Source organism: Pteropus medius, unplaced genomic scaffold (genome assembly GCF_902729225.1).
Source record: "Pteropus medius unplaced genomic scaffold, Ma_sr-lr_union100, whole genome shotgun sequence".
NCBI classification, from domain to species: domain Eukaryota; kingdom Metazoa; phylum Chordata; class Mammalia; order Chiroptera; family Pteropodidae; genus Pteropus; species Pteropus medius.
The window spans coordinates 42625090-42638962 of NW_024354875.1; the positions used below are offsets into that span (position 1 = coordinate 42625090).

At 35.2% G+C, this 13873-nt stretch overlaps 1 protein-coding gene across 6 annotated transcripts in view; it reads left to right on the forward strand.

Annotated features, from left to right (window-relative positions):
• The window catches only part of PEX5L (peroxisomal biogenesis factor 5 like), a 203225-nt gene that overhangs the window by 126734 nt on the left and 62618 nt on the right, over positions 1 to 13873 (forward strand). For all 6 annotated transcript variants that reach the window (XM_039855381.1, XM_039855382.1, XM_039855384.1 and 3 more), the window contains 3 exons: positions 6523 to 6717; positions 10300 to 10423; positions 11349 to 11445. In XM_039855381.1, the coding sequence (XP_039711315.1) occupies positions 6523 to 6717; positions 10300 to 10423; positions 11349 to 11445 (416 nt within the window). The remainder of the gene's footprint in view (positions 1 to 6522; positions 6718 to 10299; positions 10424 to 11348; positions 11446 to 13873) is intronic.

Genomic DNA, 13873 nt, shown 5'->3' on the forward strand with positions numbered 1-13873 from the left:
TTGGGCAAATTGCTTACCTAGTCAGTTTCCTTATCTATCTAATAATAGTAATAAGAGTAATAGTAATAATAATAGTAAGATTTATATCTCATAGATTACTTAAGAAGATTAAATGAAACAATCTAGGTAAGTGCTTAACACCATATAAACCTCCACAGGTGTTACCATTACTGTTAGCAACCAAGTGAAAAACAGTATACCCAACACTTCCCTTTTCAAGTGCATTAACTTTGTATCACACCAAAGCCATCGTTTTCTAAATACGGCTATCACTTTGAGTAATCAAACAAATAAAATTGTTCTTGTTACATTTTAGTCAGAGAATTAAGCAAATTTAGATACTATTAGATCAGATTCATCCTCTTTATCCATGAAACTGGGACTCGCCCCTTTAAAACTGGAGAGCTACCCACAGAAGAATACAGGGGAGCCTTGTGCTTTTAATTGCAGAAAAAATCTGTGAGAACTGGATGCCTTGAGAAGTTCCCACTGTTCTAGGAAAAGCTATAAAGCATAGAATTATCAGATCTTGATTCCAGTACCCTCTGAACTTCCCAGTTCTAAATGATGCTAAAACCGAGTCACTTGGGAAGGCCCACCAGAGAGAGTAACGTTAATATTTGACTCAAAAGCTACTTTCACCTTGGCTTTTCTAAGATGAAAACTGGAGAACTACATGCCAGAAGAAAGCAGAAAGAACTGTGACATATTGGAGGAAAAAAATATGTAATTTCTTGCGATCCCAATACCTACATTATTACCTCTGTATCAGTTTCCTAGAAATACTATGGCAAAATACCACAAACAGAGTGGATTAAACAACAGAAATTTATTGTCTCACAATTTTGGAAGCTAAAAGTCCAAAATCAAGGTGTCAGTAGGGCCATTCTCCCTCTGAAGATGCTTGAGAAGAATTTATTCTAGGCCTCTCTCTTTGTTTCTGGTAGTTCTTTGGCTTGTGGCAGCAAAATTCAATCTTCACATGACATTCTTCCTGTGTGTGTGTCTGTCTCTGTATCCAAATTTCCGCTTTTCATAAGGTCATCAGTCATATTGGAGCAAGGGCCTACTCATCTTAACTGATTGTATCTTCGATGACCCTATTTCCAAATGAAGTTACATTCTGAGGTACTGAGAGTTAAGACTTCAACATATGAGTTTGGAGAGGACACAATCCATAACATCCTCCAAAGTAGAGGGTCAGAAAAAAATGGTATTTTGAGGCTGTGCATTTTTCTTTTCTCAGCCTCAGCATTCAGGGCATCTGGGTCACACAGATTTTTATCCTGAAGGAAGATTCTCATTTGATAGTATGTTTTTTAATCTTGAAAGCATATCTCAAGGCAGAAACACTATATTTTTAATCCCTAAAATATGTAGTTCTTTTTAAAAATTATTATAAAACCCACAATTTATATCTCAATTTGCAACATAATTTACATCATGACATATCTTTAAACAGGAAAAGTTTTAGCATTCAAACACCTTGGAAAGAATTCTAATTCGGTCCAATAATTTTATAATTAAGATTTCTGGGCAGAAAATTGAGTTATCATTTTCTGTCCAAATGTCTAATAAAAAATCGTAATTTTTAAGTGGAACATTATCATTTTATGGAATAGAATGAAATTACATTAAGAAATGAAGACAGTCATTGAGTATTATCTATGACATTCCAGGCATTATGTGCATCTTTACAGTTAAAGAATGGATATTAAACAATCTTGGAGTAAAATATGGAGAAATTCTGCTTCGAGTTTGTACCAAGTCAATCAAGCATAAATTTGAACAACTTTATATTAAGATGAAAGGAATTTATACTTGGCATTTTCTTCCAATGAAAAAATAAAGCCAGTGTGCCACCATCTTGACATTTACTTAAATGTTTAAGGAATGTAGTTCTTATATATATATTACCACAAAGTGAACAATATAGGAAATATTTATCCCTTCCAAAGTCAGTCAAATGATGAGTTTTTTCTCTACTACCCTTAAAAAACATATCAATCATCTGCCTCATAAAAGTTCTAAATTATAATTTTTGTCTTAAGTATTTCAATTATTTTTTTGACTTTGTTTCTACACTAGCATTAATTTTTGATCATTCAGTGATAACTTCAGGCTAATCAAATAAGGATGTTTTCCCTTTTTTTGCCATTGACATCCTAAATTATTTTTAATTCATCTGTAATCTAGATAGATAGATAATTCCTTGATCTTCTCAAACTATAGTCATAGATGGTAGGTAGGCCAAGATCACTGCTAATATCCTTGATTTTAAAATGGCAAATATATATTACACATAGATGCATATATCAAATGCTCTGAAAGTAACTAGACAATAGATATTTTAAGATAGCGATTATATTATAAGACAAATAATTACTAAAAATTTGCAACAATAAATTGTCTGTAATCTAAAAAATCTAATATATATCAAAGTACAAGAAAGATTCTCTTCTAAAGAACAAGAAAAGCAGGGGTCCTTGAACCTAATTCAATATCTTAACTGCAAAATAAGTGTAATATTTGCAAAATACATATTTATGAAGCCCAAGTAGCCATGAACCAAATGGCATTCCTCTAGAGACAATTTAGGAATTCGAGAAGTAGCTTTAATTACATATTCCAACAAAAGGCAAAAGTTGGTTGAATTATTTAAGTCTAATTTAAGTCTATTTCTCATTATGGCAAAATTCTTCCTAAAACTTCTTTGTTTTATAGCCATTATATTAAAGAATATTATCTTTTCTGGGATGCCAGGGTAGCTTACAAAACAGAACAGAGATCCCATCAGCCCTTTGTGACACATTCTGTGACTGCAACAGTCAAGGCTGTGCCATGATCTGACCTCTCTAAATGCTTTGTGTCGATTTATTCCTTTAGAGAAATCTCCTAAAAATCTGAGTCTTGTTATACTGTAGTGGTGTGAATGGCATTGTGCTTACCATAGAAGTATCAAATCAGGGCTTCCTAGTAGGTGCTATTTTATTCTAACTGTTTTAAACAGCCTCACCTCCCAGGGCCCAAGTAATCTAGTATTCATAAACATCTTCAATTCCCTGTGGGAGCCTTCCAGTTCAATAGGTTGTGATCATCAATCAGGTCTCCTTGAGATAGATGGAAACAAATACTTACATAATATATTCCATCTTCTATCTTCAGGAAATTCCATCTGATGAAATTAAGTTATTCTCAACCCCACCCTACCCCCCAGAAAGTTTCTGAAATTGCCCACTATTTAAATTATGTCTCAAACTACCCAACCTGCCAAATAACTGGGAGCTAAATAAAAAATAATGAAAGCCTCATCAATAGAGTCAGCACATGGCCTTCAAGTCCAAAGAAAGGTATAAAGAGGAATAGGGAAGAACCTGGGCCTGGGAATGACAGAACCTATGTTTGAATCCTGGTGTGGACAAGGTCTTACCAGCTATATTAGTTTCCTATTGCTGTTGTAACAAACTACCACACATTTAGTGGCTTAAGACAACACAAATTTATTACCTTACAAATCTGAAATTCAGCAGTCTTAACATCAAAGTGTAGGCAGGGCTGCATTCCTCCTGGAGGCTCTGGAAGAGAATTCATTTCCTTGTTTATTTTTAGCTTCTGCAGGTTACCTGGAATTCTTTGGCTTGTGGTCCCTTCTTCCACCTCCAAAGCCAACAACAGCATAGCATCTTCAAATCTCTCTCTCTCTCTCTCCACATACACACACCACACACACCTCACACACATTTTCACATACATATTTTCACAACCACTATAATAGGTGTTACCTTAATTTAAACACACAGATTCTGGAATCCAAACCTTCATGTGCCTAAGAGAATCTTTTAAATAGGGTTAAGAAAATTCACAGAGCAGATACCCGCTTCCGAGCCAAGGTATGCTATCTTCGAAGCCCATGTGGAATAGTGAGACCCTTTATTTTTAAGTCTTAAGTACACACACACACACACACACACATACACTAAAATCTAATTTGTCTTCTTCCAAAAAGTGAAAGCCTCCATCCATCCTTCTATGCTTTTGAAATTGTGTTCCCTGGGGATTCTCTCAGCTTCAAAGCTTTCCATATAACCCTCAAGCCACCCCCATCAACTGGGTAACAAATAAGGCCCTTTGTGTATGCCAAGCATTTGTTTTGCATTTGCTGGGAAAAGAACAAAGGAAAAGAGAGCTCAAAACAAACAGGAAGCGCTGAGGACAGTTTGGAGGGGGAAGGAACGTTTCTGAGCCAAGTGTGAACTCTCGATTCACTCTTTTAGTAATTTATTTATTCTGAATGGTGAGAAGCAGATATAGAATTAAATTAATACTCACTAGTTATTATTTGTTACAAATGTACTTCCTATATACAAGTAGACAAGTCCTGTATAATTTGCTTCTAAAAGAAGTGTAGGAGCAAATGACTAATTCCTAATTGTTTGTACAATTAGTAAAAAGACATATATGGCATTCAGAGACTGTTATCCACTTCCTTCTATTATAAAGAAATCATAGTGGGCCTGGAATCCCTGCCAACGTAACAGTAGCCTGGAAATTTCTGTTTAAATATTCAGATATGAAATGTGTGGCATCCTCGCCTATCTTGGCTGCGTGACATGCTTAAACTGTAGGCATCAAGCCAGGTGGCTTTGCTCTGAAAGCCACTTCTTCCCCCCGACTCATTCAACTACTTGCTAGCCACAGAGCACTCTTTATATCTCAGAGCATCTTAGCATTGGAAAGTGGCTCCCATCTTCTCAGGAAGACTCAGATGAGATAAACTGACACTTTCGGGCCATTTTATGATAAATTTACTTTATAACATCCTCTATAAAACCAATATCTTTGTATCATCCTCCGTTTTATTACCAGTGGTTTTTCCTCTTTCTGTCAGTGTATGGATATGATTCTTGGCTGAAATAGAAAGAAGTAGGGAAAATAAATCAACAAAAAGGAAAGGAAAAGCATCATGCATTGGCCACCAAAGAATGGAAATAACAGTCGTTGAGTAACTATTTGATTCCTGGCATTTTACACATCTGATTTGCAAATTAGTATCATACCTAAAAGACTGACTATTAATTCCACATACCTTGTATCATACCTAAAAGACTGACTATTAATTCCACATTTTTCAGATAAGGAAACTGAAACTTAGAGAAGTCAAGAAACTTACTTCAAGTCGCACAGCTAAGCAGTGGTAGAACCAAGTCTTTCCACTTCACCATCTACATCCAACCATTGTGCTTTGCAATTAAAATCAGAAAACAGGATCATTGAGATTAAAGCTTGACACACTATCCTAAGGATCCCACAGGACTGCTTAGCTCAGGAGGACTGATGGTGCAGTACTAAAAAAAAATCCTGATTGTGAGTTCAGTTGAGCCCCAACCCTGCCTTGAGTGCAAGACGGAAGCAGATGGAAGAGAGTTGAAATATCAACAAAAATCCTTACCAAGAGAAAAAGCTGGGAGATGAAATAGGAGGAGTGATGTAGTCGTGTAGACAGTGTCTGGAAGGGTTAATTAACACAGGAAATTCTCTGTCACTCTGGTGGCTTTCCTAAGTTAGCTGGGTGAAGAGATCCTAGTCCAGGAAGCCACCGGGCCAGTTCAGAAGCCATCCTCTCAGCTGCTGAAGCTGGCAGAGAGATAGGGCTGGAAGGACCTTCACTAATTGGAAATTTCCATTTCTTTCTCACAAAGAGCTAGCCAAACACCGGTTACTTGCATTGTAAGAGAAAGAAGAATGGAGAGTTTCAAAGCTTGCCTTTTTAATTCTCATTTGCCTCGTTTGCATTTGAACAGATTATTCTATCTGCTTTCATTACAGTATAATACAGTGTAATCAACCTGCTAGGAAGTAAAAGTCTAACCGTTTTATGGTTTGTTATATTGAAATTTAAATTTGCATAATAAACAGAAAAGGCATTAGCATGTGTACCTATTCATCAACTATGGATTATAAAACACCTCTCTAGTTGAGCCCAAACAGCAAGCCATTCTGATTGAACTGCTTAATTAAATAAAAGATAATTAACAACATTCCTTTATACTCTGTTTACTTTAGTCGTTCAAAATTAAAACACAAAGACATTCAGAAACTTTACCAAATTATCCTCATAACTGTTTCGCAAGCATATCTCTGAAATGATAGATTGACTCTTTGGAAAAACTGCACTCTAAAATAACCTCTCTATAAATAAAGCAAAGCAATAAAGTAAATAGTACCTGAACTCAGATTCAATTTTTTCATTTTAATTTCATTCAAAACTTCATCACTAGTGAGGGAGTCCAAGTCCTGCTTTGTGGATTTGTACCGTGCAAATAAAGGAGAACATGCAGCAAACCACACCCTCTAAATACAAACAGTCTTTGTAAATCAATGGTGAGCTAACTTAATTTGGTGCTTCTAACCTACACCACAAACACAAAATCCTTCTGTACCCAACTGAAACCTACTTTTTTAAAAAAAAAACAATTACAGAGCACTGAGTGGGCTTATCTTAACCTCTTTCATCTCTCATAGTATTGACTACAGGCTTAGATCTCCTTGACCTGAGTGAACCCGTCTCTCAAACCCAAACCAAAGCCAAAAAGTTGGAGGCCTCATCAAAAACTTCATCACTCAAGAAAAAGGCTGATGGATCTGACCTCATCGGTGCGGATGCTGAGCAAAGGGGCCAGACACTCCGAGGCCCGGAGACATCATCCTTAGATTTAGGTGAGGCAATAGCTAGTGTCCGCTGCTGCTCACCCTTGCCTAGATATAACAAGGAGGTTCCACAAATGACATTAAAACCATGGGCAAAGGAGTAGAAAATATCAATTCCATGTGGGAAACTAGGCAGGACACACTTCTTTTGTGTTTGGATTAAATGGCAGTTGTGGAGCTCAGCTTTGCATAACTAATGTGGATTTGTTCATTTATTTATTTAACCCACAGGTCATGTGTTCTTGATAGATGGCAGGCACCATATTAGGCACTGGAATTACAAGTAAAAATTAGACATAAATCTTGCTCTCTAGGAGCATTTGGTGTAGAGGGGGAGAGAGAAAGAGAGGGAGGGAGAGAGAGAGCACACAAACAACTAACACAAGGCTCAGGAACAACCAGAACAGGAATAAGTAAGATGCATGGAGATACGTCCCATACAATAATATCAGCTACCATTCATTGATAGATTACTATGTCTAGGACTGTGCTACATTATTTACATATATTGGCCCATAAATTCCCCACAACTCTTTGAAATATGTGAGGAACCAGGTTTTCAATTTAAATGGTTTGCCCAAGATCTCAGTGCAAGGAAGTGCTGGAATTTGAGGCTAGCTCTAATTAACTTCAAAGCCTTATTTTTATCCACTTTATATCTTCGTGAGAAAGAAAAGCTTAATCTCAGCTTATGGAACCAGTCAAATTAAGCTCTCCTTTTTCAGGACAAATAAAGGTAGAGATATTTTAGAAAGCAGAGGGAACATGTATCATCCAGGCTGTGACTGTCTAGTGTGTATGCGTATATGTGTGTGTGTATATTTATACATAAAATTAGCATATTATTACCTCATTCATAAGGTTGTGAAGATTGAAAGGGATATATATTTGAAATTGCTTAGCCTGTAATATGCATATGTTAGATGATCATGAATTAATGTATTGATTTGTTCTATAAACATTTCTCCGAATACCTAAGTGCGTTCTATACCATGTGCTAGGAATACAAAGATAAGTAATATCGGCTATCTGTCTTACTTAAGTTACATACTCTCTCTTAGTAAGTTTGCAATCCAGTGGGTAGATAGAAAAATGATTAAGTGATTATAATAAAATATGCACTACTGTAGCCTCCCGTATCTGCAGTTTCGCTTTCCAAGATTTCAGTTACCTGTGGTCAACTACGGTCTGAAAATATTAAATGGAAAATTCCAGAAATAAACAATTTATAAGTTTTAAATGCTGTTCTGTTCTGAGTAGCATGATGAAATCTCAAGCTGTCCTGCTCCATTCCTCTCAGGATGTGAATCATCCCTTGTCCAGTGTCTCCACACTGTATATGCTTCCCACCTATTAGTCACTTAGTAGTTGTCTCAGCTGTCAGATTGACTGTTGCAGTATCACAGTGCTTGTGTTCAAGTAACCTTTGTTTTACTTAAGAATGGCCCCAAAGCACAAGAATAGTGATGCTGCAATTTAGATATGCCAAAAAAAAAAAAATCCATAAAGTTCATGTAAGTGAAAAGTTGAAAGTTCTAAACTTAAGGAAAGAAAAAAAAAATCCTATGCTGAGATTGCTAAAACCTGTGATAAGAAAAAATCTTCTATCCATGAAATTGCCTAATTTTTAAATTAAACACTATTATAAGTGTGTATGTATACGGGAAAAAATAATATATATAGGGTTCAATACTACACACAGTATGAGGCATCCACAGGGGCTCTTTCAAATAAGGAGGGACTACTGTACTGTATGTGCTGAATAAAGGGAAGCCAGGTGAGTTACTACAAGAGCACCTTCACAGAGCCCCTGGCCCATCCAGGGGGTTGTAGATGGTGTCTTATAGGAGGTGCTATGTGAGCCCAGTCTTATGGGATGAGTAGGAATTTGACAACTGAAAAATATGGATCAGAGAAACATGGGAAGGAAGGGGCAGGGCATTTCTGATGCAGAAGAGAAAAGGATCACACACAAATAGACAAACACGAAACGATGTCTTTTCAAGCAAATGCAAGTATTGCAATAATATTCGAGTAGTGAGAAAGAAGTCGGAGAGTCACTAGGGGTCAGATAATTGAAGTTTGGGGATGCCACACCCTTAAGTTTTGGAGGAAGGCAGGGTTGAAGGGTTATACACATAAAAGTGACATCAACAGACTCTATTTTAGAAAAATTCTTTCTGGTGGATATATAGAGAAAGATATGGAGGCAGAGAGACCAGTACAGATATCTAAAATAGTGACAGTGGAGATAATGATAAGGAGACAAATTCAGAAAAAATTAAAACAGGATTTGTGGCCTGAGTACATGTGTGTATACCAATAAGGAAGACATATAGAATGTGCCAAACTCTGTGATGAGGAAGGAGGGAAAGAGGAAGTCAAAGTAGAAACTCTTGAGTTCAGTTTTGAACCTATTATATTTGAGAAAACTGTGGGACTTCTCTGTGGAGATGTCCAGTAGACTGTTAAATGATCTAGATAGAACACGGGAAAAATTGCTGAGCAGAAAACGGAGATTTGAAAGTCTGAAGCCTATGAATGAATATCGCAGTCATGGGTGTAGATGAGGTCATCCAAGGATAAAGAAAGGGAAGAGAACCCATACATATTTCAAACCACTTGCATATACAGGATCCCCTCTTCCCTGCCCTATTTCTCTTTGAGGTCTGTCTCTTTGGAGGAAAACTTTATAACTATCTTCAGTACTTCCTCATCATCAACGTGTTCTAGGTTTATTCAATTGCATGAATGAATGAATGAAGTTTATAGATTTGTATAAGGATATATTATTAAATACATTAAAATAAAACACAATATACATGTAAATGAAATGTTAATGTCTCTGCTTTTGAGAAAATGTCCTATGTAAGAGGTCATAGAAATATTTAATTTAAAGAACTTTGAAGGACTCAGATTGCAAACCTATTTTTTATAAATGAAAAAAAACTGGACTCCGAGATTGTTTAAATGGTTTATTTACAATCACACACTTGTTAACAAGAGAGAACGCAGCCATGTTCTTTATCTGTAAAAATTAAGCCACGGGGAGAAAATTGTTCTAGCATTCTCTTAGCTTTTTTATTGCCTCCTTTCAATCTCTATGCCCATTATCAATTCCCTCCTTTGGTGAGGAATTAAGCAGTCTATATAAAAACTGTGAAATGTGCTCTAGTTTCTTCTCACCTTTTATAGCAAGGCTTATCTCTTTAAACAGAATTTCTTTCTAGAAACATGCCACTGCCTTAGCTTGAGGCCAATAGGGTTGTACTCTACATGCTCATTCCAGTGGGATTCCATGGACTCATACAGAATTTAGAATGCACATAGCTCTTGAAATAAATTCAGGTAAAATAACTTGATAGTTTAACTGTAAAAGCAATCTAATTTCTCTTAATAGGTCTCATTTTTATTTAGCTGCACATGTTTTAACTTTCATGTGACCTTAAAAAATTGGTCTTGGGGTTTGAAAACATTGGTTGAGCAATATTTACTTTTATAACACTTCTCAATCTTAATCAATCTCTCTAATTCTCTCTTGCACCTCATATTCTCCCTGTCTCCCTTGCCCCCTTCCTGTCTCCTTACTAGATATTCAAACACAACTGGAAAAATGGGATGATGTTAAGTTTCATGGAGATCGAAATAGCAAGAGTCATCCAATGGCAGAGAGAAAATCATGTTCATCTAGAACTGGATCGAAAGAACTCTTATGGTAAGATATTTTAATATGAGAATGTAGCCATATCTGTGTTAATTGTATGGGTTTTTCTCTCATGTACTGAACTAGCCAGTGAGTTAAGTCAATCCAGATACTTGGTATACTGTATAACTCCCTATGTATCAATGTTAATTATTGTTGCTTCTAAAACTGAATTATTTCATCTAAATTGTCAAAAAAAAACAAAAAAACAAAAAAACAAAAAAACCCAGCCAGTAAGGATTCTGGTAGATTCATAATTCAATACTTAATGTTTGTTGATAATTTTCTGAATGTGTAATTAAGCTGATCAAAGTAGGTATACACATGCGTTTATGTATTGTGTATTCAATATATTAATGAATGATAGTTAAAGTAAATGTTTCTGGTTATGCAAGTAAATTTTTCTGCCTTTCTTAATCATCACTGTCAGATAATGCACTATTTAAGGATAATCTATGTATGCTCACTAGAAAAGTTGGCCCCCTGAATTTTACCATGTCTTTAAAGCTTCCTAAAGAACATGTTTTATTCTCCTATTGCCCCCTTACATCTGTATTTATGACATTTTATATTCTGTATAAAGATCAAATCATACCTGAGACACTTTGTGAGAAGATCTTCTGCCCCAAAATAATACATTTTAATAAAGCAGAATTTTCTGTAACAAAAATGGTATTGCATTTATTTACTTTTTGCACATAATTGAACCGAATTCTAAATCATTCAGAGAAAATAACACCTAGCGCATTTCAGCCACTTAAATTCCAAACATGATCATTATAATAAAAACATATAAAAGTTATCTTTTTATCAAAATTCTGGTGAGAGCTTTGTTATCCTGTCTCTCCATGATCCAAATGAATTATGTTTCTTGGCTGGGTTTCTGGATGAATTTGTTTCTTGATGTATATTAGTTTCCTTCCTTCATCTCTTACAGGTCCTCAGAGCACAGATCTCAGCCAGAACTGAGTGGTGGGAAAAGCGCCCTAAACTCCGAGTCAGCTTCAGAGTTGGAATTAGTGCCTCCAACACAGGTAAGAAATCCAGTTCTTCGATGAACTCATCTTTTCTAATTGATAATTTATATCTGCAAATTTTTATTTAAATTTTCACAAAAAAGTTTGAAGTATTCTATTTTATATTTCATGTGCTTTTTTCCCAATTACAGTTGACATTCAATATTATTTTGTATTAATTTCAAGTGTATGGCATAGTGGTTATACATTTATATAATTTACAAAGTGATCCCTACCCCCAATTAACCTAGTACCCACCTGGCACTATACATAGTTATTATAATATTGACTATATTCTCTACGCTGTATTTAACATCTCTATGACTATTTTATAACTACCAATTCGTACTTCTTAATCCCTTCACCTTTTGACCCAGCATCTAATCCCCCTCCCATCTGGCAACCGTCAGTTTATTCTCTGTATCTATGAGTCTGTTTCTATTTTATTTGTTTTGTTTGTTCTTTAGATTCCACATATAAGTGAGATCATATGGCATTTGTCTTACTCTGTCTGACTTATTTCACTTAGCATAATACATTCCAAGTCCATTCATGTTGTCACAAATAGTAAGATCTCATTCTTTTTTATGACTGAGTAACATTCCATTGTATATATGTACCATACCTTCTTCATCTATTCGTCTAGCGATTAGGTAGTAAAAACAACTTAGGTCATTTTCGTATCTTGGCTGTTGTAAATAATGTTGCAGTGAACATAGGAGTGCATATATCTTTTTGAATTAGTGTTTTGGATTTCTTCAGGTAAATGCCCAGAAATAGAAATGCTGAGTCATAAGGTCATTCTATTTTTAGGTTTTTTGAAGAACCTCCACAGTTTTCCATAGTGACTGAACCAATATGCAATCCTACCAACAGTTAATGTTCCTCCTTACTCAATCTGTCTCGGTGTTTAAAAGAATTGATGATTATATATATGTATATATATATATATATGTATCTAGATGATATATATATACACATATATATGACATATATATGATATATGATGATATATGTATGTATGTATATATATATATATATATATATATATATATATTTTGGCTAGAAATGTGTTAATGAATTCACTGTGTGCTTAGCACTTTTTCCTTGTTCTACTATTTATTGTTCCATCATTTTGCAACATAAATTCTGTACGACTCCATTAGTAGCACTATTGATATAACAACACAAAGAAGAGAAAATTACATCTTGAATGTTCATTCACAACTATATTTTGTGATACAAGGTATTTACACATCAGGATCTTGACTGTCATATGAAAAGAAATTTCATGCTAAGGAACAAATAATTATAGTATTAGCAATAGCGATAATAGTAGGAGTTACCATTTCTTAGTACCCACTAAGTATTAGAGACTTAACTATGTGCTTTTCATTATAGCTAATACTACAATAATCCTGTGAATTATTATTAGCCTCACTTTAAAAATTTTTAAAGGGTCTCAATGAAGTCAAAATTCTTTTTCTGGGAACCCAGCTAACCACTGGTGGAAGGAGAGCGTGAACCAGTCCTGTGTGTCCACCACTTGACTCCACTCCAGTGTAACCAGCTTGTCTATAATTGGTTATCCCCATGGTTAAGAATGTGCCCAGTTCACTTCATAAGTTATATAAATGAAGAATCACTATGTTGTACACCTGGAACTAATGTGATATTGTATGCTGACTATAATCGAAAAATTAAAAATATTTTTAAAAAATGTGCCAAGAAGGCCAAAGTTAGCCTCAATCTTTTCATTCACTCAAATACTGTATAAGAGTACAGCTGGGATCTAAAACTACAAAGATCTCTTAAGAAATGTGTCAATATTTATGCACTCTACAATCTAGCTGAAAATATGTGGAATGAAGTTTGCTAGATAAGATATCGAAACTAACAGGGGAGATATATTGTCTGAGGTGAAATAAAGGGATAATTATGATAATAGCAAATATTATTGAATGCTCTATGCGTTAAATTAGGTCATTAATCCCATTTTATACATAGAGAAACTAGTGAAGCACAGTGAGGTTAAGAAAATTGTCTATGTACCCACAACCAGTAAGTGGCAGGGAGAAGAAGGAGAGATAAAGGAAATGGAAGGCCTTCAGAAACCTTTCTAGGCCACTAATAGCACCCCCACACACATCTTACACTCCACAAGAGAAGAGTGGACATTACCGCTCCCAGAACTCTGCTGGAAAACAGGTCAACTAACATCCAGAACAAATAACCCTGGGAGGCTTAATGAATTGTAAATGTAGCATGAAAATGTTCTTTTCTCCTCTGTGTTCATTCTAAATGTATCTTTTTAAAAAGCAAATTGATAACATTTATTAGAGAAATATTTCTTAATAAGTGCATTAGAAATTTGGACTTGACCAAAGTAATTGGTACTGTTTCATAAACTGGAATCCTTGAAACACTTTTATGTAGCAATAAAACG